General features: G+C 39.8%; 1 protein-coding gene across 1 annotated transcript; it reads left to right on the top strand.

The window, feature by feature from the left end:
* Positions 1 to 913: 913 nt before the first annotated feature.
* sema4d (sema domain, immunoglobulin domain (Ig), transmembrane domain (TM) and short cytoplasmic domain, (semaphorin) 4D) lies at positions 914 to 20,713 on the top strand. Its single transcript, XM_077737737.1, has 16 exons — positions 914 to 1,039; positions 5,119 to 5,217; positions 15,449 to 15,582; positions 16,161 to 16,306; positions 16,366 to 16,428; positions 16,519 to 16,617; positions 16,804 to 16,897; positions 16,988 to 17,104; positions 17,210 to 17,361; positions 17,438 to 17,613; positions 17,729 to 17,885; positions 17,968 to 18,190; positions 18,289 to 18,401; positions 18,488 to 18,660; positions 18,748 to 18,794; positions 19,011 to 20,713. The coding sequence occupies exons 2-16, from the start codon at positions 5,195 to 5,197 to the stop codon at positions 19,937 to 19,939; spliced, it is 2,646 nt and encodes an 881-aa protein (XP_077593863.1). The 5' UTR covers positions 914 to 1,039; positions 5,119 to 5,194; the 3' UTR covers positions 19,940 to 20,713.
* The last annotated feature ends 42 nt before the right edge of the window (positions 20,714 to 20,755 follow it).

Raw genomic sequence — 20,755 nt, 5'->3', positions numbered from 1 at the left:
GGCTTTGTTGTAATAAAAAAATGACGAGATCGTTACATGTCAATTTTTCCGCATGCATCAGGAAGTTAATTTCCCAGACGAATGCGGCAATTGAATAATTTGTTGTTGCACAAGCCACAAAGAGGCCACAGAGGTAGACTTTTTTTTCAATCTCAACTATAAAGATGTTATTGTATTCAAGGCACACTAAAAAAAGACCCTCTTGAACTCACAAGAGTCATTCTGTCTACTCCACAACTGCTACTCCTTTAAGAAAAAATGCTGGGTACACTTTTTGCTACCTTAAAGATGACTTTGCATTATTATTTTTAATATTATTTCTTAAACTTGCATGCAATTTGATCAGTTTTGCAAAAAAATTGCATTGACAACACCCGGAATGGATTTTTTTATGCTCCAAGTCACATACACATGAAGTCATGATGTTTCTATGAATGAACTACTGTAGTGTGAATAAGAGGAATTTTATGCAAGGTCAGATTTAAAGTCTCGAGGGCGGGATGCTTGGTATTTTAATTGCGAGTGGCTTTTAACTCCAGCTCAAACCAGTCCCAAAGAAATCGATCCCACTCCTGAGGCAAATTTTAAGGGACCCCTGCCTTCTCATTGAATCCTGATCCGGTTATCTTAATATTAATTCCTTCAAACTAACCTACAGTGATCTGGAAACCTTATAGCTCTGTCATACCCTACTCTTGCCTACCCTCCCTTTTCAAATCCTATCAGTTCTTTGCCATGATTTAAGAATAACTTTCACTCCTATTCCACACCACTCTGTAGAATAATTGCCCTAACTCTGCACTCCAATAAATGCATAAGAAATGGAGGAGCCTTGTGTTGACCATTTGACCAACATCTCTATTCTCTCCTTCCCTCCCCCTTTCGACTCTCCCCTCCCTCATCCCCCCTTTCGTGTCGCTATGAGAGCCTGGAGCGAGACACACTGGAATCAGTCTGGTTTCAGCCATCATGCAGGTTCTGTGACCAGTCGCCTGCACTAAGAGGACCACAAAAGGATCAGGAAAAGTAAGCATAATCGGTGAGTTGCAATTCAGTGAAAAGTTACTTTAATCCATGTTTTTCTTTTCGTGCTGAACTGCTGTTGGATTTCCCAGAGTTGTGCACTTGTTGCTCCGGTACGGAGAAGCGAAAAATACCATTGTCATTTTAGTTCACACGCTGTTTTTTTTAAATGCAGATCGCCGTGTCCCCGTTTGAAAGATTTGAATGCATGTGATTAAAATAAGTTTTTCAGGACTGATTTTGACCTGATTGCACGCCATTGATAATAGATAGAGGTCAGATTCATTGAAACGAATGCGAATGAACATTTCATATCAGAATGGATTGGACGTATATTGCTGTCAATGGCAGTTGATGTTCTAAGACTGGGAAAAAATCACTCCCCAACCACTAATAAGTTCTTTTGGTGCCCAAATGTCATGATTCGACTACTTGATCTTTTTTTCTAAGACAAAATGCAATACTACTTCAAAACTTAAAGTGCAATTTTCAAGCATAACATTATATTTGTACTTTTTCCTACATAAAATGCAATACTACATCAAAATTTAGTGCAACTTTCAAGCATAACATTATATTTGTACTTGAAATTCTATGTTAAAATTGGCCTTAACTGGTACAGTGATGACATTTAGTGTTTTTCTTTTGTGTACTTTTCGCAAACTGTGTGAGCAAACTTCCCAAACACATAAACTTCCTACAAAAACAAACAATACCAGTACAAAGTAGGTTAATGTGTCAAATATTTACTTCTCATGAATGCAAAGCTAATAAAGTAGTGAGCAGAAAACTTTTTTCAAACTTCTTGCACTCCCTCAAAAAGCCGTTCTGGCACCCAAAGGTCATTGGGAGGTTTCTGCTTTTGACATGCATAAATTTTGAGGCCGCTCTTTCAAATTTAACAATAGACTAAAGTTTATGGGACGCAGCCGACCCCAGCGTGTCACCTCTGTCTACTTTCTATGATGTGGTTTGCTGTGAACTTTCTATTTGACATCCAAGCCAGTCACAATCATTAAGGTAGATGGATATGGAGAAATAGCCTAAACAGTATGCTGCTGTTTCACTAGCAGACAAATCATTTAATAATCAGGATATATTGGTATATGCAAGTTAAGTAAGTGTGTCTCAATGCATCTCTGCCTAAACTCCTTATTTCCTTATAAAACAGCATCAGTATATGGCATTTATCAAGGAGGGCCGGGGAGGCTGCAAGTAAAAGATCACTGCAAGCCCTCCATGTGAAAATGTCAATGGTCACTCTCCCTTCTTGTAAAAGTCTCCTCACGTATATTAGATGTGAATGACTTCAATTAGGTAATTTGTGCAAATTTCATCATTGGCACTGAAAAAGTTGACATGCAAAAAATAGGAGGAAATGTTTAGCAATATTTTCCAAACCTAAAGCAGATGTTTGTTGATTCATTGCTGTTCTTTTGCATTACTTTTATGCTTCAAGCAGCCTTGAAAGACTACAATTTTTATCTGATTTCACTCACTTAGTCACCATATTTCTCTACTTGGATTTATAACCTCCAACTGTGTTGTCCACGTGTAGACTTTTGACATACAGCTCGCGACCACCCTCATTGTTCTAGCCCTGCAGGATCAGGTCAGGGTGCAGGTCTGGTGCTTTTAAAGTTGAGGTGTGTGGTGCACTGTTGTTTCTAAATATCAGACATCTGGGCCGGCCCACGCCACCCCCTCCCACCTAACACTCTCCAGCCACAACAACCCCATCCCCTTTACCTCCCCCAGGCTGCAGTTATTTGCAATTGGCAGCAAGGGGTACCATCTGCCTCCATAACACAAGGCGACGTGCCTGTAATGGCATTTGATGTGTGTGAAAAACACATGTTTGACTGTTACTAGCCACTTTTGAGGTAACATAAAAGGGCTCAAGCTATATATTTTTCCCAGTTAATCTGTCATGATGCAGTTTGTTAGTTGCAGCTACAGGATTGGATAGCATAGAGCTGTGCAATTTTTAATACATTTTATATTGTCATCGGAATTTATATCGTAACAATATACGGGTCAGTTACTTTTGTCCATTGGAATGATTGACTTGTGGTTAAGCAGGAAAGGTCTTAATGACTAGAGAAGTCGGCCTGCAGCATTTTGGTCATTAACTCTCTCATTTAACAACTCTGAATTCAGTACATTTGCATAAAAATGCAGAGACAACATGTATATGTATTTTTTTAAGGTATAAATACTGCTACTGTTCTAAGTTGGAATGTGTTTGATGTCCATTGCCATCAATGAGTTGTCATAATTTCACTGACTATTCGTATGGGAAAAAAACATTAATATAAACATAAATATAGGTTCTTTGGTCACTCCTTTGAGCACTAAAAGGACTGACGAAAGCTACTCCCGTCACAATAGCCACGCTCCCATAAGCCCCATCCCCCGTCTCTAACTCTCGTCCTCCTCCTTCTTGAGACGATTGTGTGCATTGAGGTATTCCAGAGATGAGACCACTCCCGCACAACAGCAGCTGAGCGCCATTCCCTCCGCCCTTTTTACATGGCGGATGTGACAGAAAGCAACGTGAGTGGAGGTGACAGTCATATTTGGATCATTAAAAGAACAAAATATATATTCTGGCTCCCTTCTCTGTTATGCACCTGCAAATCTGAGAAGGAAAAAATTTCCACTTGCAGGATCTTCAACCACAGTCGTCATGGTAAGACTTGTGTCAATGTGTTATTGCCACAGAAAGTGTATTTTGTGCTGTGATGGCTTGCACGTTTCAGGTTATTTTTACCCTCAACCCGGTATGAGGTAAATAATTCAGTAAGGTTGTGCTTTTGCACTTTCCGGTGATAAGTGACAGTTTTTGTTGGATTGAAAGGGGAAATAAATAGCCTTGTTGGTGACTAATGGGTGTCTAAAATATAAGCTTTCGGGTAGACTTTTGTAGTGTTTTGCCATTTTTATCTGTAGCGAATGTTTTTTTTTAAATCTTTTTTTATTGCCAATCATATTCCGGTCACTGCAGGTTAATGGGCTTCGATGCTAGTAGCACTAAACTCAGCCTTGAGAAGATGGGTTCAGCAAGTGGGTCTATTTCCTTGGTTGAGGAAAGCATTGAACATTTTCCTAATTGAAAAAATATCAACTCAAAATTCCCCTATTATTTATTTATTTATTATTATTATTATTATTTTTACATATTTTTGCCCAAAAAGATTTTTGCATGATACAGCTAAAGCGACTACCCATTGAGGATAATCAGCCATTCAGTCAAAATATCCATTATGGTTTGTATAATCTGTTGTAGATTATGCACTTACTGTCCATTTAATGTTGTAAAACATTTATTTTTATTTTATTCTCTTTAGTATCATGCGCTTGAAAAATGAGTATCCCAACATTTATCTGCTTACTGGGGTTTAAATCCCATTTTGTCAGGCAAGAATCTCTGTTATTGCAGCATGTTAACTCAGATAGTGTATCAATCTAGGAATCCAATGTGGCTAATGTAATCCCTTCCAAAGCAGATGAGATGAAGAGCTAAAGCCTGATTTGTATTTTTTTTTGGCGTCACATTAAATTATCCTCTTCAACTCATAAATCCACTTTATGATAATTTTAACAGTGATATTATTTGTCCTTACCTGAATGTAGTATTGTTAAGTTTGTATCTCAACCATCAATGATTAGGAATGTGACTAAAGTTCAGAAGATGGCATGTTATAGTATATTCCATTTTGTGTGTGTGTTGATTTAATTAATTTTAACATTTTTTTGCAATGTTATCTGTGTGTCATCATTGCATTGCAATATCTTTTGGACAGCATTTACTCTGTGTGCTCTCTCCAAGGATTTCTTGTCTCTGTTTAGCTAGCTGGTTGAATGGGGGTGGTGGTCTCCACGGTAACAGTATCCCACAAAACTCGTCTCAGAGAGTGCAGGCCTCATTAGGGCAATTGTAAGCTACTGAAGCGTATCTGCTAAGTTTGACATACACTTCAGCCTTGATGGTCATTTTTGCCTACAGTAATCATTGGGATGTTTTTTTAATACATTAAACATGACATTTCCTGCTCTAAACCAACTCTCTTTTCTGTTTGTTATTCTTCCCAGATTGCCCTTTGAGGGTCCGGAACTACACTCCCAACCAATTTTAATTGTGCAAGAGAGGAAGAGCCAAGACGTTTTAATGAACCCTTACACGCTAACCGAGTAAGTAAGTGGTGTTTCATCCTCGTGCAAGTGTCTGGCATTTCTCATTTGATCTGTTTATTCAATGTGAAAGTTACATGTCCATAACGCAATACAGTTGTGTTAAGTTAAAACACTCCAGTCACTCCCAAGAAAGTCCCTTGTAATTTCCTCATTCATTAATGTCTCAAAAAAGGGTTTATTTTGTGAATGTTTTCTCTTTCTCTCTCCTTGTTGGTTTGAGAATGAGTGCATGGTAAACTAAGAAAATATGCCATCAAGGCCTCTAATAAGTGAAGTCAGTCAGCTGAAAGGGATTATAAACATGCCTGACTGAATAGAAGAAAATCTATTTAAACATAGTTTCATTTGTCAAACAGGGAACATCTTTTTAACAGTAGGAATAATCGAGGACCTTGGACAGCGACAACATCATTTTATATTTGACCAAAAATGTTGAATGTGAGATGTATATTTAAACCTAAAAACAAACATGTTTAAAAACTGGAGGAACCAATACTTCATTTGCCAATATGAAATAAAAGTTTAGCAGTAGTAGTATGTAGTAGTAAGTATAACGTTGTTGGCTCACTGTCCGGCTGGGATGAAAGGTAACCAGGCAACCAGTGGGATCGAAAAGGAGGGGGAGGGGCTGTCCTCTTTTTATTGTCTGCCTGTTGCTAGTCTGTGTTGTTCTATGATTGTTCACCAATGAAGAATGGTAAATGTTACGCCAAAGGGAAGTAAGGGGAAAAATTGGAGGAGGACCCCTCGCCTACAGAGAACAAACCCCGCCTCCTCAACAAGTGGCTGCTTAACATTCATCTAAAGAAAAGCAGAAGATCCCACTTATTTGCTTTCCAGTTTGGATAAAACGGCCAAACAAATGTCTCCTTATTTCCTTGAAACGAAGATTTGTTCAGTGTTGGATATCAATCCACATTCATCTTGGGTTCAGGCATTCCATTTGCTATTCCCAGATCCTAACTGGCTTGTCTCCAGATCCCTCTTTCAACCTCCAAACAAGTTGACCTCCTTGATATTTCAGCATTTCTTGCACTACTGTGCATCTATTGTACATCGACTAGCACTGGATTCCAGCTCCAGATGTACTAAGATTTGGCATATAATCCTCTTCAAGGCAACCACCCAATTCCCTCTCTAGAAGAGGATTTCACAAGATTGGACCCTTTCACCATAAGCCCCCTAAAACAATGAAGTAGAGCCTTAAACTCAATAGGTAAATATTTGCTTAGTAATGGAAAATCTCATCCAAGTCGACTTAGTTGTTTTTTTTCCTCCCTTTATATTTATTTAACACCAAATCTGTATGTTCTTTCTCAGTCTCTATCATTTTGTTTACTTCCCCCACCTGCAGTGATGCCCACTGATAGCTGTGTCACAAAACATGGGTGATAGATGGAGGGGGTTGATTGCGGAAAGAATAATGTGTGAAAATTTTGGGATGAGGGTGGTGTGTTGACTTCCTGGAAAGACCACCATTGCAGGGAATGTCTGCTGTGTAGTCATGTGCTTTGTTTTCTGCGTGAGTCAAGATCCCCAATGGGGTTTTTGTAGATAGACCAGGTTTGCAACCACAATGGACCCCCTGAATGCAATCTATTGAATCTATGAACCTTTACTCTGAGAAATTGGATAAAATTAATCAGTTTCACAGTTCAGAATCCCGAGTACTGACGTTCCACCGTAGTAAAATCTAATATAATAAAAGCCTTATTATTTAAATGGGAATTGCTATGGCTGAAAACCATAAAAATTGGTTACAGATGTATTTGTTGAAGTTGTGGTTAGCTTGAGACGCCCAAAAGTTGGTTGTGGTTTGCAATTAGGATGCTGGATGCGGTTTGGATTGCAGTCAAATTCAAGCCTGATTTACCACAGTCACCTGCCTTAAGCAGATTCAGCTCTTTAGGTTTTAAATAGTTTTAGGATATCATTTAGCGATCAAGATAAGACAGGAATATTTCGATACCTAATTAAAAATAGTATAACCATAACCATACATCTAGAAACCAATTGTTCATTAGATTATTCCCTCAGAAATGGTTTGTTTCTTTGGGTAGATTTTATGTGAGGGCTGACAGCCCAAAAAGAGGGAAAGAAATAGCTAATGAAATTAATTAAAATTAAAATAAAGTGGACACTTGAGTGCTTGGGAACAGAGAACAATGCTATTGTCTTGAGTGGGAAATCGGGTGTCAAACTGGTGTGACCTTAAAAACATCATCTGTCAGTATGTTTCCTACTTTTTAAGTTCCCACAGCGGGAAACATTTGATAAATTAGTTTTCATTGTGAGTAGTCATCATTCAAGTCCATGCTTTTGACCTCCTTGCTTCCATTCTTTGCCCTGTCCCCGACCTCGGTATCACCAAAGGGCTCGCAACCATCTCACGATACAGATTTGTGAAGAGTTGACCTTGTCTGAATAACGCAGGAAAACTTTTAGAATTATCTCTCAGTGTTTTTTTGTGAAAGTTGAGCGAGTAACAGACTAAGCGCTTCCTAACTATGACCTGGGGGTTGTAACCTTTGACCCAGAGCTCATCAATCTTCCACCAATGTCATCATCATGCACATCTCAATCGAAGCTGTCAGAGGAGACCATGAGGCAGGGACGTGTTGTATGTTTTGTTTGTGTTCATTTGCATTTGTGTTTAGCTTCTTTGTGTAAGCATCAACAATAGAGTGAGGCCTCCATTGCACACTGAAGTGATGCATAGGATAACTTAAGCGAGCTGACCTTGCTCTCTTGTTATTTATGTTTACATAGAGGACTCCAAAAGTTTGATAAGCCCCGTTCATAGTATTTTAAGGTAAGTTTATTCTAGCTAGGTGGGGATACATGATCAGCAAGAGTGCATAGGTTACCAATTGATGACATTTAGCATTACAGTAAAAACTGAGAGACAACCACTGATTTCTCCATATTAGTTATGTTATCAGTCATGGCCCTTTTCAAAGTTGTGCACTACACTCACACTCTTCATAATTATCCTGTCTGATCTCTCTCTTCTTGCCCATTTCGCCTAGCTTGAGGATTTTATAATCCTCCCCAGAGGAAGAAGATCACATCTTGTAAGGAACCACAGGTCAGATTTACTCCTCACTCCCTGTTGTTTACCCCTCGTGCAGTGCGGACCGTAACCGAGCTGCTCATGTGCTTGCACGCTCCAACACGAATGTTGCATGCTTGTCTGACCATCCCCCCTCCGCCAAACCGCCCTTTACTCCTCCCTTGTTCCTGTAATCACCTTGGGGCTTTGCTCTCTTTTTTTGTTTGTTTTTACTACCTTTTACCAAGCTACACCTGGGCTCTGTGATGAAACCAAGTTTTTCCCCTTTGTGCTCTTTGATTGGTTGTTATTTGATACACAGTGCTGATGGTTTTGGGCAAAGCAGGCTGCTTTTTTGAGTTGGCTCAATGATACTCTGCCACTTTTTTTCTAAGCTTTTCCAACACTTTCCATGCATGATCAACTGTTACTGAGTTTAATCAGAGGGTTGAAAATCTAATTGAAACCCCACAGCTGAAATAGATCTTCAATAACCCGGTAATGTTCTTCCTTTTATATTTCCTAAAACTAAAAGTTAATTTTTTACAAAAATAAATAACACCTGATGACAGCTATAGACGTCCAATCTATTTTGACTGGGTAAATTAATGAATGTCACTTGCCCCTTTTAAGAGTTAAAAAAGTTAAATGTTGAACAAGTGTCACACCAGGAAAGTGCAAAACCTCTGTGTTCATTACACATTTTTCCCCCAGAACAAAATAGTAGTTAAATTACTGGTCTAATTTCCCTTTTGGCAAACAACAACAAAACTCAAATGAATAATTGTTTAGCCATATACAATAAAAACTGGAATTGGTTAGATGCAGATTGGGTGCGAGAAATGGTGTAAAGTTTACAGTATTTATTAACATTTGCTGAATAACACATACCTGTACGAATTGATAAACAGCAATACTCACAGGTGTAGATTTTCTTTGCTCTGTGGGAACAACACATTACAACACATGGTGTCTAGTTCCTTTTTTTTTTTACAAGCATCCTGCTGCTACAGGTTTAGAAACCTCGTCTGATCTACTGAGTGGAAACTGGTTTAGGTTAGTGTTGTGACATGAAACTTGAAGTAGAGTAACTCATAAAAAACGTTTGTCTTTAAAGAATGAATTTATGATTCAAATACTATCAATGAGACTTTGCATTTTAGCTTTGGACCCTCTCTCTACTTTACTATTCTTTACCTTACTTTTTATGTATTCATTTTTCATTCATCTTCCTTTATTTGGGTGAAAGGCAGACTACACCCTAGACTGGTCGCCAGTCAGTCGTAGGGCACAAAGACAGACAAATGACCACCCGCACTTCCAATAATACCGCCACCAGCGGGAATCGAGCCCGCACCAAAGTCAGGCGAGTGAACCTCTACACCACGAGGCATCTAATTGTTATGTATTTATATATACATTTTAAAAATCCCTTTCATTGTATTTTTAAGTATCCACCAATCATGAGAATCATGCTGTCTTGCTTGTTTCTCTGTTATTCATCCCTTTGTGAAGGAACTGTGTGTATGTGTCTGGTTTTCCAAATTCAGGAGGACACCCTCTTGGTGTTGTGGGAGCCTTTTGTGGGTGATTTAGTGAGTTTTCACACGACTCCAAAGGGATGTATTTTTCCATTCGTTTCCAGAATTTACCACCGTGAAATTGGTGCCCTATAAAGACTGTTGGGCGAATGAAGAGGGATTGAAATGAGTGCCAACAGGAAGCAGAGAGGATGAGATGTAGCATCATGTTTAGAGATGTTTTCTACTATTTCTAATGACTGGTGGGAGAGTTCATTTGAGAGATTTCATTGTGCACTACAACAGGGGCGTAACAGATGGTTAGAGCATTTGCTACAGCCTGTCATGCAATTAAAAAAAACAACAACTGGATTGATTTAAGATGAATAAAAGCTTATTATATGAGGTTGACAGAGAGAGGTAAAAGTAATGACTTATGACTTTTCTCCAACTTATGAAATAAAAACAGAAATGGCCCCTGAGCTATGGGGAGTGAAGTCACCTGCTCGGGACTACTTAGAAAAAACAACATAACCACAGATTGGACTACCAGTCACACTCTTGAGACCTCAAGGCTTTCAAACAAGCCTTTCACGGCTTCTCAAAATAGGCTGGCATAATGTGCCCTGGAGGCCTGGCTGTCATTATAGTGGCCTAAAGGAAAACGACATCTAGAGAATGACTTGTCTGTGAATGAGTGTGTGGCTCACATGTGACATGGCTGTATTTCCTCATTTTATACATTACATAGTCAAGAGCCTTAAAGGTGGATAGTATAACATTGTGTTGGTATTTTGTTTCAAATCTTTCAGTTTTTGATAGATTTCCTCTCTCTTAGTTAACTTTTTTGGTTATTTGTGCAACACCAGGTGATACACAGTTAAGTAACCTAAGTTGTAGGCGTATGGGTCCTATGCCAAATTGCCAATTCTGTTGGAATTTAATGGCTTTTGACGTTTTAGGGTTAGAGTCGTGACATTGCGTACTTTGCACAGCTTTTGCGGCTTAATCCCACTGTGTGGCGACCTCAGTTTTGTACTTTGTCTAGGGTCGGTGTATGTTAATGGTTTAGAGCAGGTGCCTTCAGACACATTTGTCAAAACAATCATTGCTGTAGGTCAGGGGTTATTGTTTGGTGTTTAGGTTCTGACATTGCACTTTTACACATGGCTCAACTGCCTGTTTAGACTTTAACTTGGATCTTTTACCACCATTTATGTCTGCGCAATAAACCGATTTTAGTCATATTTTTTTAGATTTTTTTTCGTTACTGCTCCTTAATAAAAAATATTTTAAAATTTAATCTAGAAACCAATTATTCATTAGATTATTCCCTGATATATGGTGGTAAAAAGATTATAAAGTTAGACTACATTGCCTATCCTGTCATTTTTATGCATTTATTTAGACCACGAATTTTAGTATGCATGCTTTATTTGCCAAAACTTTATTTTTTTTAATTGTCTTATTAAATTAAAGATTACAGAGGAACATCTTGTCCTGTTAAAGTCGCACTAAAAGCCTGACCACACACATCACTCATCCATATGTTCGCCCCAAATTTTTTTTAGATCCTCCTCTGCTATAAGACTAAAAAAAAGGGCGTTTTTTTTTAAATCTCACCATCGGTCTACTAAATATACCCTCTGTAGGACTTGACCCCTTATTTGCCTTTGCTGTGGCCACTTTAGGTTGACATGCAAGCTCCGCCGTAGACTACAGCTTGTAATTATATATGATGGCTTCCATTTTACATCCTCTGTGTAGTGTCTCCTTCACAAAAGCTCTTATCCTTTTTTAAGCCAGTCATTGATCATTGAGCTGCACAGTTCAATATAACCAAGAATAGTTTGTTTTTGCTTCCCCATATTTCCTGGATCGTTTAGGAAAAATGTAGAGTATGATTTGTACCTTGCAAATTGTGCAGATTTTATTCTAAGCCTCTAGTAAAACAAACCAATGCACAGTCTGGCTCATGTTTTAAGTAATTTTGAATGTTTAGCAAGAGTTACACACTGTAATATTGCAGGACTTTTCAATGGGGCAGCCCCACATTGAAATTATTACAAAATACTCCAGTAAACATTATTTATTCTAAACTGTCTGACATTCAAGACATATTTTCAAGCTTTAAGGCATTCGACTGTATCTAATAATATACTCCTCCAGCCTTCCACCTGTCATCTAGTGAGGTTACAGTGAATAATGCTTCCAGACCGATGTGTCATCCTTCATCGGCTGGCCAACCACCGGAGGTCATGCCAGTACATTTTGATCTTTTTATGAGCTGCTCATAAATTGCACTGTTTCCACAAGTAATTGCGACGAGGCAGTCCTTGAAACAACCAAAAACCGCATTTCTGCAGCCATGCAGGAATAATATGAATGCTTTAATAATTGTATGAATAAATGATTGCCAGCTGGAGTTGTAATACTGGTTAAACCCAGATGTTGGGATTGTTAAAGACTCAGATGGACTGAGAGAATCTCTTCATCATGCTGGGTGAATCCATAAGTCCCCTTGTTTTAAGATGAGTCCCCAATAGTCAGTTTAGTCTACCACATTCAACTGTGTATTTATAGTCGCATTTAATGATAAAATATGTCTATTTTTTTTGGTCCTCGCATAACCTCATGTAGTGTAGTGCTTTAGGGTCATATTTATTTAACTGCTGGCCCAGTATTATCCGATGAGTCCTCACGAATGTCGGGATTGCCACAGACCCCATGGGGTGAGCTAAAGAGAAGACAGCCATATGTGATTCCCTACTTTATTTATCAAATCCCGTTCATAAAACTGTTGCATTGGAAATTGATAATCACTCTGATTTCTCAAAGTACTACTGGTGATAAACTCACAAAATCTCCCCCCAAACAATATAAAAAGTAGTTTGTTTCTGTGCCAACAAGAGCTCCGAAGTTGGCAATGAGTGAATGTCCAATTATGTTGCTCTCCTCTCAGGATGCCCAGAGTCTTGTTTGCATTGCATTTAAAATGTGGGAAGATAGCATCTTTTATTATGGGATGGGGCAAGTTTTTTTTTTTTTGCCAACACAACAAAATAAAGCATAGAGTCATGTAAAATGTTTGATAATCTCTTAATCTTATCTCATGAGATTTTATTTTAGTAAACATCTAAAAGTGTAGTCAGCGCTTTCTTTGTCATGGCACAATAGATTTGAACAAGAGAGGCATGAGAAAAAGACAAATGACGGACATTAATCCGAGAAAGTATTCAGCGATGGAGACTAGTATGTAATTTAAAAGAAAAATCTTTATCTAGAACACTGACACAACTCATTTTATTGTTTTTAAACATCAAAATTGTCATCAACAATGTAATATACTAATCTGCAACGATCCAAATAATATTTTTGATAATTCTTCTATTGAATTCTTGGTATATTGTACAATTACTATATTAATTTCGGCAATAAGACCAGTTGTTCAACACATAACCCCACTCCCTATAATTGTAAGGTCTTCCTGGCAGTATCTGTCGATAATCCGATATCATTTCACCCTGGTTTTCATGTGAGCCGACGTTACATACTCGACCCACTTCGGCCCAAGTGGGCATCCACCCAACATCAGCACTCGGTCACCAGCGAAATACTGAGAACCCCACCGCCTAGCGCAGGTGTCCGCCTCCTTGTGAAGCTCAAGTAGCTGAGAAGGCAACACAAAGGACTCAAAGAAGCTTGCCAGCAGGGTAACCGTCTTGAATAACCAATCCCCGGTATGGCAGCTTCTCTAAATCTGTCAGCGGGCACAGCGTGGCTGCCAGTTTTGCTCTTTCTGCTACTGTAACCCACAGAGCCCTCTCCAATGAGAGTATAAGGCTTTTGTTAAGCCTTGACCCAAATGGGACGCATGCAGAGTGCTAGTGAGGTTAGGTGGCAGGTCAAAGACAAGAGAACGTTATTACAAGTTCAGCTCGTGTTTCCGGTCTTTTTCAAGAACATCAATTTTAAAGGACTTTTTTTCTTGTGCTGCTAAGCCTAACCGACTTTTTACTTCGGTTGTGTTGTCTCCTGCCTCTCTCTGTTCATTGTTTGCTACTCTGCAGTGTTGATGTAGAGGAATGGGATGGGGGGGTCGGTGGGGTCTGGCGTTGGAATGAGTGGAGGCCATCTTCAATAAACAATTGGTCCTTGTGCACTTGGAGCAATCCCCCTTCCTCCCTCATTCTTATTACAGAGTTTTTGCCTGGAATGACCAACTTTGGTTGGTGACCTCAATGTTTGAGAGGTTAAAACTCCTATGGCAATTTGTTCTAATTTAATAGTCAATCAAGAATCAATCAACAACCTTAGCACACTCCATTTTCCCAATAGGAATGATTGATTGTCTATGTATCCTACTGCCATTAAACACTGGTTATTAAAAATAATGACCAAACTATATTTGGAATTAGTCTTAATGGTCCTATTAAGCCTATGGGACAATACCTTATTTGTTCTCCATTGTTCTAATAGAAGAACAAAGAAAAGCTTTGATATCATTTTAAAACACAGGCTTTGTATATAACAAAGTGCATTTTTTAAGGGAAATACACTTGATGTGGTTTAGATCAAGTGTTTTGTCACCAAAAATACTAATTACCAGGTATCATATTTTGATATAGAAGGGTGGAAAAAGGCCAGTTTATGAAATTATGTACTGGTTAAAATCTTTGTCCGATTCTCACAAGAAAACCAGATCACCTGTTGACTCGTGTGCCTGATTAACCCGTTTGGTAAAATAATCTTTTGAGGGTGTTGTGGAAAAACAAGAATTACCGGCTTTTGTCGAGATTATTTCAGCCTTTTGTTGTGAATAGGTACCCGAACTAATTTTACTTTTATTCACAAAATTCAAGGTATGCAGTGCACCATCACATGATTGGATCAAGTCAAGGGAAACACTTTGAATTGAATTATATCCTTTAATCACTTTGAAGCATAATGTCATTCCAACTGTTGTTAATCTCACGTCTTTCCTTATCAGACTTGTCATAAAACTTGACGTGCTGGTTTAAATTGGACAAGTTGGTTGGTCTTCACTCTGCGTGTGGCACAAGAGGGATTGAGAACAGATTTAGAGATTTGTTTTAATATTTCTGCCTAATCTTTAAAGTCGCTCTACACCCCCCTAGATTTTCAAATGACCTTAAACTGACTTGAAATGTAAGCAAGTGTTAAATACTGGTTGAATACCAGTAGCAAGCAAAAGAGAAAGACATTTTATGACAGTTAGAAAATACTTCTCAGATGGAAAAATTCAAATTTAAATTACTGCATTATTTTTTCATAACATAACAATCTGTTAAATACATCAAATTTTTCCAATACAATTATTTTTGTACCCTTATTTTTATTATTGTGTGTTCTACTGCTGTTTTGTACTTAGTGTTGTCATATTGTAAGTTAAAATCAGAAGTACTACATGTACACCATTGTACAGTAACATTTTTCATCTCTTTCGCAACATGATACAAGTAATACCTTGTGACATGAGGTTGAACCAGTCATCCAATTTCATTATGAGGGAAGTGTATTTTTGTGGAGTTCCCATATTCTGTCAGCATAGCATGAGAAGCTTTTCCTCCTCCTTCATCTCGTCTGAATTGTGAAATAGAATTTATCTTGCTCATTCTTCCACCGTGTCTTACAGAGGAAACACCACCATTCCCAAGTTGGCGGAATCCAACATGGGGTTTGGCGTGTTAGGCGTGTTCCTGGGACTGCTCCTGGAAGTGTCTACCCATGGACCCCATGCTGTCCCTCGAACCTCTTGGAAAGACAGAAGTAAGTCTTTTTAAATTGTGATATTATATATTACCACGCATTTAAGAAAAATTAATAATTTCCATTCAATATTGTGGTAATCTAGTGTTTGGCTAGACCGAAAACATTAGTGTTTGACATTGTGTCAGGTTGTTTTGTTTGTTTTCCCTTTTAGAAAGTGAAGAAATATTTTCTGTATTTAGTCCTTGTTCAATATTTTTTTAAACCATTTTAGGATTCCAAATTCATTTGTCTGATACTGTCGGGCGTATATTTTAACTTCTGACCTTTATTGTATTATTTTTTTGTTTAATTGATAGGTCAACCTGCAAGTTCCTTTAAAATGACTTTTTGAACCCATTGTTGGCAGTTGTCAAATATGTGTTTATCTTTTCTCATTGTGATACTGCATTGGGTCAGGGTTAGGGTCTTTTGGAGCTTCCTTTACAGAGAATAGGAACTGTATTCATGACAACTATGTGTTATGAGTCCTGAGAGAAATAGGGTTGTTCATGACAGACAAGGGGAACAAACAGTGTGAGATAAAGCTTACCTTTTTGACCAAAGCAAAACCGAATTGTTTTCATCACTGCGCTTAGATCTGGAGCTGATGAAGTTTTCTGAACCGGGTATCTTCAACTACTCCACATTGCTACTGAGTGAAGATCGGGATGCGCTTTATGTGGGTGCCCGGGAGGCCATCTTTGAGCTGAGCAAGAGGAATGTGACTGTCCAGAACAAAAAGGTATGAAGGAAATTCATCAGCAATATGGATAAAAGGTAATATTGACTGCTTTGTTAAAGGTTCTGTGGCAAGTTGGTGAGACGCCCATAGCCATGTGCACCCTTAAAGGAAAATCAAAGGAGGTGAGTAAGCAAATGTAGGGTAGTATAGATGTATAGAGAATTGAATTAAATGTTTATGCATATTATTTACTGGCTTTTGGTGGTCTCCAGACCGATTGTCTGAACTACATTCGAGTGCTGCAGGTGGTGGATGACCAGCGACTTTATGTCTGTGGGACTCATGCCTTTCAACCCAAGTGTGATTATTTGGTGAGGTTTAATTAAGAAATATATATAAATATTAATTCATTCAATTATACTATATGATTTCTTGTTGAATATTAGAGCATTTTAATGTAAAATAGACTCTTTATGGCCTTCAATGACACTAAGAAGTTAATTTTTGTATTTATTTTTATTTAATTTAATACAATATAAAGTTTTTTTCTATTGTAGACTGTGGCTAACTTTTCATTAGAGGGTCGAGCAGAAGATGGCAGAGGTAAATGCTCCTTTGACCCCGCACAAAGCTTCACCACAGTCATGGTTGGTGAGTTAACACCACTTTTATGTCAATTTATAAACAATGATCTTCCCAAGGAAATTAAAATACCATTTAATAATACATTTTTTTCATCAGATGGAGAGCTCTACTCAGGGACTGCTTATAACTTCTTGGGTAGCGAGCCCATTATTTCCAGATACTCTCCATTGTCATACATGTTGAGGACGGAATACTCCACATCCTGGCTCAATGGCGAGTTATTAATAGAAGTCAAAGACTTTATAATGTATTTATGATGTATTTGAGGTGTCCATGCACTCAAATTATTATCTAACACATTCATCATTTGCCCTGCAGAACCAAGTTTTGTATTCGCTGATGTAATCAGGGAAGAGGAGAACCCCACAGATGGCGAGGGCGACAAAATCTATTACTTCTTTACCGAGGTGTCTGTTGAGTATGAGTTCTTCGGCAATCTACTCATTCCCAGGGTGGCACGCGTTTGCAAAGTGAGTACACATCATTCTTCCCGACTTTCCGGTAAGCTTGCCCCGATGTCATCCATGTTGTCCTTTCTCAAAATAGGGCGACCAGGGAGGACAGAGAACACTGCAGAAGAAGTGGACATCATTTCTGAAAGCCAAGCTGGTCTGCTCTATGCCAGAACTCAACTTTGTCTTCAATGTGGTGCACGATGTCTTCATCCTGAAGGGCGCCCGCTTGGCGGACACAGTCATCTATGGGGTCTTCACCTCGCAATGGTCGGTTATATTGGTTCAAATCTTTGTTGTTGTTGCAAATTATAACACTTGAATTTCACTCGATGCCTTTGACTATTCATTACTTGTAAAACCTTATTGTTTCATGTCTCCAAAGGGGAAATGTTGGCCTTTCAGCAGTGTGTGCTTACAACATGTCTGCTGTGGATGAGGTCTTCTCCAAGGGCAAGTACATGCAGAAAGCCACTGTGGAGCAGTCTCACACAAAGTGGGTCCGCTATAATGGCATTACACCCTCACCACGCCCGGGGGCAGTAAGTTCACACATTATAGACACGGCATGATTTTATATTGTATATCCTGCCGATTTTAAAACAACACTGTGTCCTCCGGCAGTGCATTAATAGTCAAATGCGGCAGCAGAACATCAACAGCTCACTGCACCTCCCTGACAAAACCCTGCAATTTGTCAAAGACCATCCACTTCTGGAAGACCCCGTACTTCCCATCGGGAACAGACCCCGTCTCATTACCAAAGATGTCAACTACACGCAAGTTGTCGTGGAGCGCGTCCGCGCCCTTGACGAGAGCGTTCACGATGTCATATTTACAGGAACAGGTACAAAACACAATCTACATACTCAAAAGCTAACTAATTTATAATTGTATTCATCCACACAAGCAAAAGAATAGACTTCAACAACAACTCTATTTTAGATAAGGGGGTCCTACACAAGTCAGTGGTCCTTGGAACTGAGGTTCACATGGTGGAGGAAATCCAGATGCTGAAGAACTCTGAGCCAATCAAAAACTTGCTATTGTCCTCCCATGTCAGTATTACACCATTTGTTAAACACTTCCCACAAATATCCTTGCTGAACTGCATTTGAATATCTAAAAAATCTTCTCCCCACAGACACAATCACTCTACGCTGGTTCCGACTCCGGCGTGGTTCAGTCCCCCACCGCCTTCTGCAACAGATACCAGTCCTGTTATGACTGCATACTGGCCCGAGACCCATACTGTGCCTGGGACCCTCACACATCTCACTGCGTCAAAATTGCTGGTCTACCCAGTCAGCAGCTCAGGTGACTCAACATAAAGCCACACCTAGGATAAAAACCCCTATCCCTTACATTATTTTTTCCATTCAGCATTTCATTTTTCTCTTCCAGGAGGCTTATTCAGAACCTTAATGGTGATGCAGACAAATGCCCCAAAGGTAATGTTCCCTAAAATACAACTACCATACTTTCACTTAAGTCTTAAATTTTCTCCAAAATAGACCTTATAATCCAGTGCGCTTAATATATGGATTTGTTTTTTTATGTGTCATTCATTGACAGTGCACCTTATAATGCGGTGCGCCTTATATTCATGAAAATACGGTATGTTGTGATAATGTACTAATCACTTTCTATTTGACCCCCCTTCACAGCTCCAGTTTTACCCCTGAAGGACTACCGACATATTTCCGTGAAGCCCGGAAGCTCCGCTGAGCTGCCATGCCCACTTCATTCAAACACAGCCCATTTGACATGGAGATTTAACAACTCCCTCCTCACCGAGGCCTCACGCTTCCACTTCATCCGCGAGAACGGCTTGCTCATCTACAGCGTGGCTGCCGAAGACCAGGGCCACTACGAGTGCTGGTCGCTGGAGTTCGCCAGGGCCGTAGGAAAGAACTTCACCCGCCTCTTGGCGGGATACATCTTGACTCTGGACGTCCCGCACTCTTCCACCACTTCCCAGAACCGAGAGATCACACATGGCGTGGAAGGTAAAGTCGTCCCGGACGGCGTGCTAACATCAGCCCGCGCCCCGCAAAATTTCACCACCGGCGTGCAGCTCACATCCCCACCCCGCTCGCCACTAACGCCGAGTAGCAGCTCCGATCCACCCCCCGAGCTGCGCCTCCCCACGGAAGCGGAATATTTACAGCACACCAACGGCACGGCCCTCCTCTTCCTCTTCTTGCTCTTCTTCATCCTCTTTTTGGCCGCCATGGCGTACAACTGCTACATGCAATACCTCCCTCCTCCGTGCTTACGCTTGCGGGCCGCCTTGTTGGGAACGCACAAGAAAAGTGAGGCCCCCCGGCCCGAGTATAGCGCATGCGAAGCGGGCCTTACGGACCCCTCGGCGGCGTCAGATAAAATCACCGCGAAGCCCCGACCCCCGCAGAACAATGGCCAGAACCCACGCGCTCTGCGTGACACCGGCTATGAGACGGAGCCCGAGTGCGGCAACGGGCGCGTGCTATCTCACGATTTCGGGGACGAAAGCCCGTCTGTGCAGAAGCCCTTCGACGTAGACTGCGACTCCCAGTCCATTCAATTCGCTGACGCCGACGAGCCTTATTGCTAACATTATGTTGTATTTCTTTATGTATGTTCTGTTGCGCCCTCTTCAGCGGGGTATACACTTAGATTGCAAATTTAGGGAAAAGTACCAGAAATTTAGGATGGAGTATTTTGGAAATATTGCAAATTACACATTTTGTAATGAGAATTAAAGGTAGGTCCCTTTGCCCGAATGCAGGGATGTTACCGTTTGATCATTTTTTTTTAAATTTATTCAATCTGTGTCCACCAACAACTTCATCATTGGCTTAATTCATGTTGCTGATTCATTGCAGTGCAGCCAAAGTTGTGTATACCCCGCTTTAGTTTTTTTCGTGAATTCCAAATTGGAAACATTGTTTACCAAATTGGTAAGTTATATAGATGTTTTCCGAAAAGATCTCAGTTTTCTTTCTTTTTGTTTTTTTTCCTGCATCTGGGTGGATGAATCACAAGAATTCTCAGGGAAGATTTTCCTTTGCATGTCATAGACTAGTCTAGCATTTTAAGGTGAATTATTCTCTCAGTAGTCGTCTTATTTATTTCTTCCCCCCATCTTGTCTCTTGCACATATCTTCTTCCACAATTCCTCAATTCTCATTTTTTCCAACCTTTTTCCCACCACCACTCCCCTCCTTCCTTCACAGCATCTTCATCTGTATTCTCTTCCTCTACTTTCACTTCCTCCTCTTGCTCCACCAAACCTTGTGGGGATACTAGCGAGGCAGAAGTGAGGCTGTTGCCTCCTCTTCTCAAGGACCAGGCTTGGGGGCTTCATGCCCACGAAGCTTTCCTGCTCTTCTGCCTGGCCCTGGGTGAGTGATGGCATTCCCACCTTAAA

The sequence above is a fragment of the Stigmatopora nigra genome, chromosome 17, assembly GCF_051989575.1.
Source record: "Stigmatopora nigra isolate UIUO_SnigA chromosome 17, RoL_Snig_1.1, whole genome shotgun sequence".
In the NCBI taxonomy this organism is placed as follows: domain Eukaryota; kingdom Metazoa; phylum Chordata; class Actinopteri; order Syngnathiformes; family Syngnathidae; genus Stigmatopora; species Stigmatopora nigra.
This window is presented reverse-complemented; position numbering and strand designations above follow the sequence as displayed.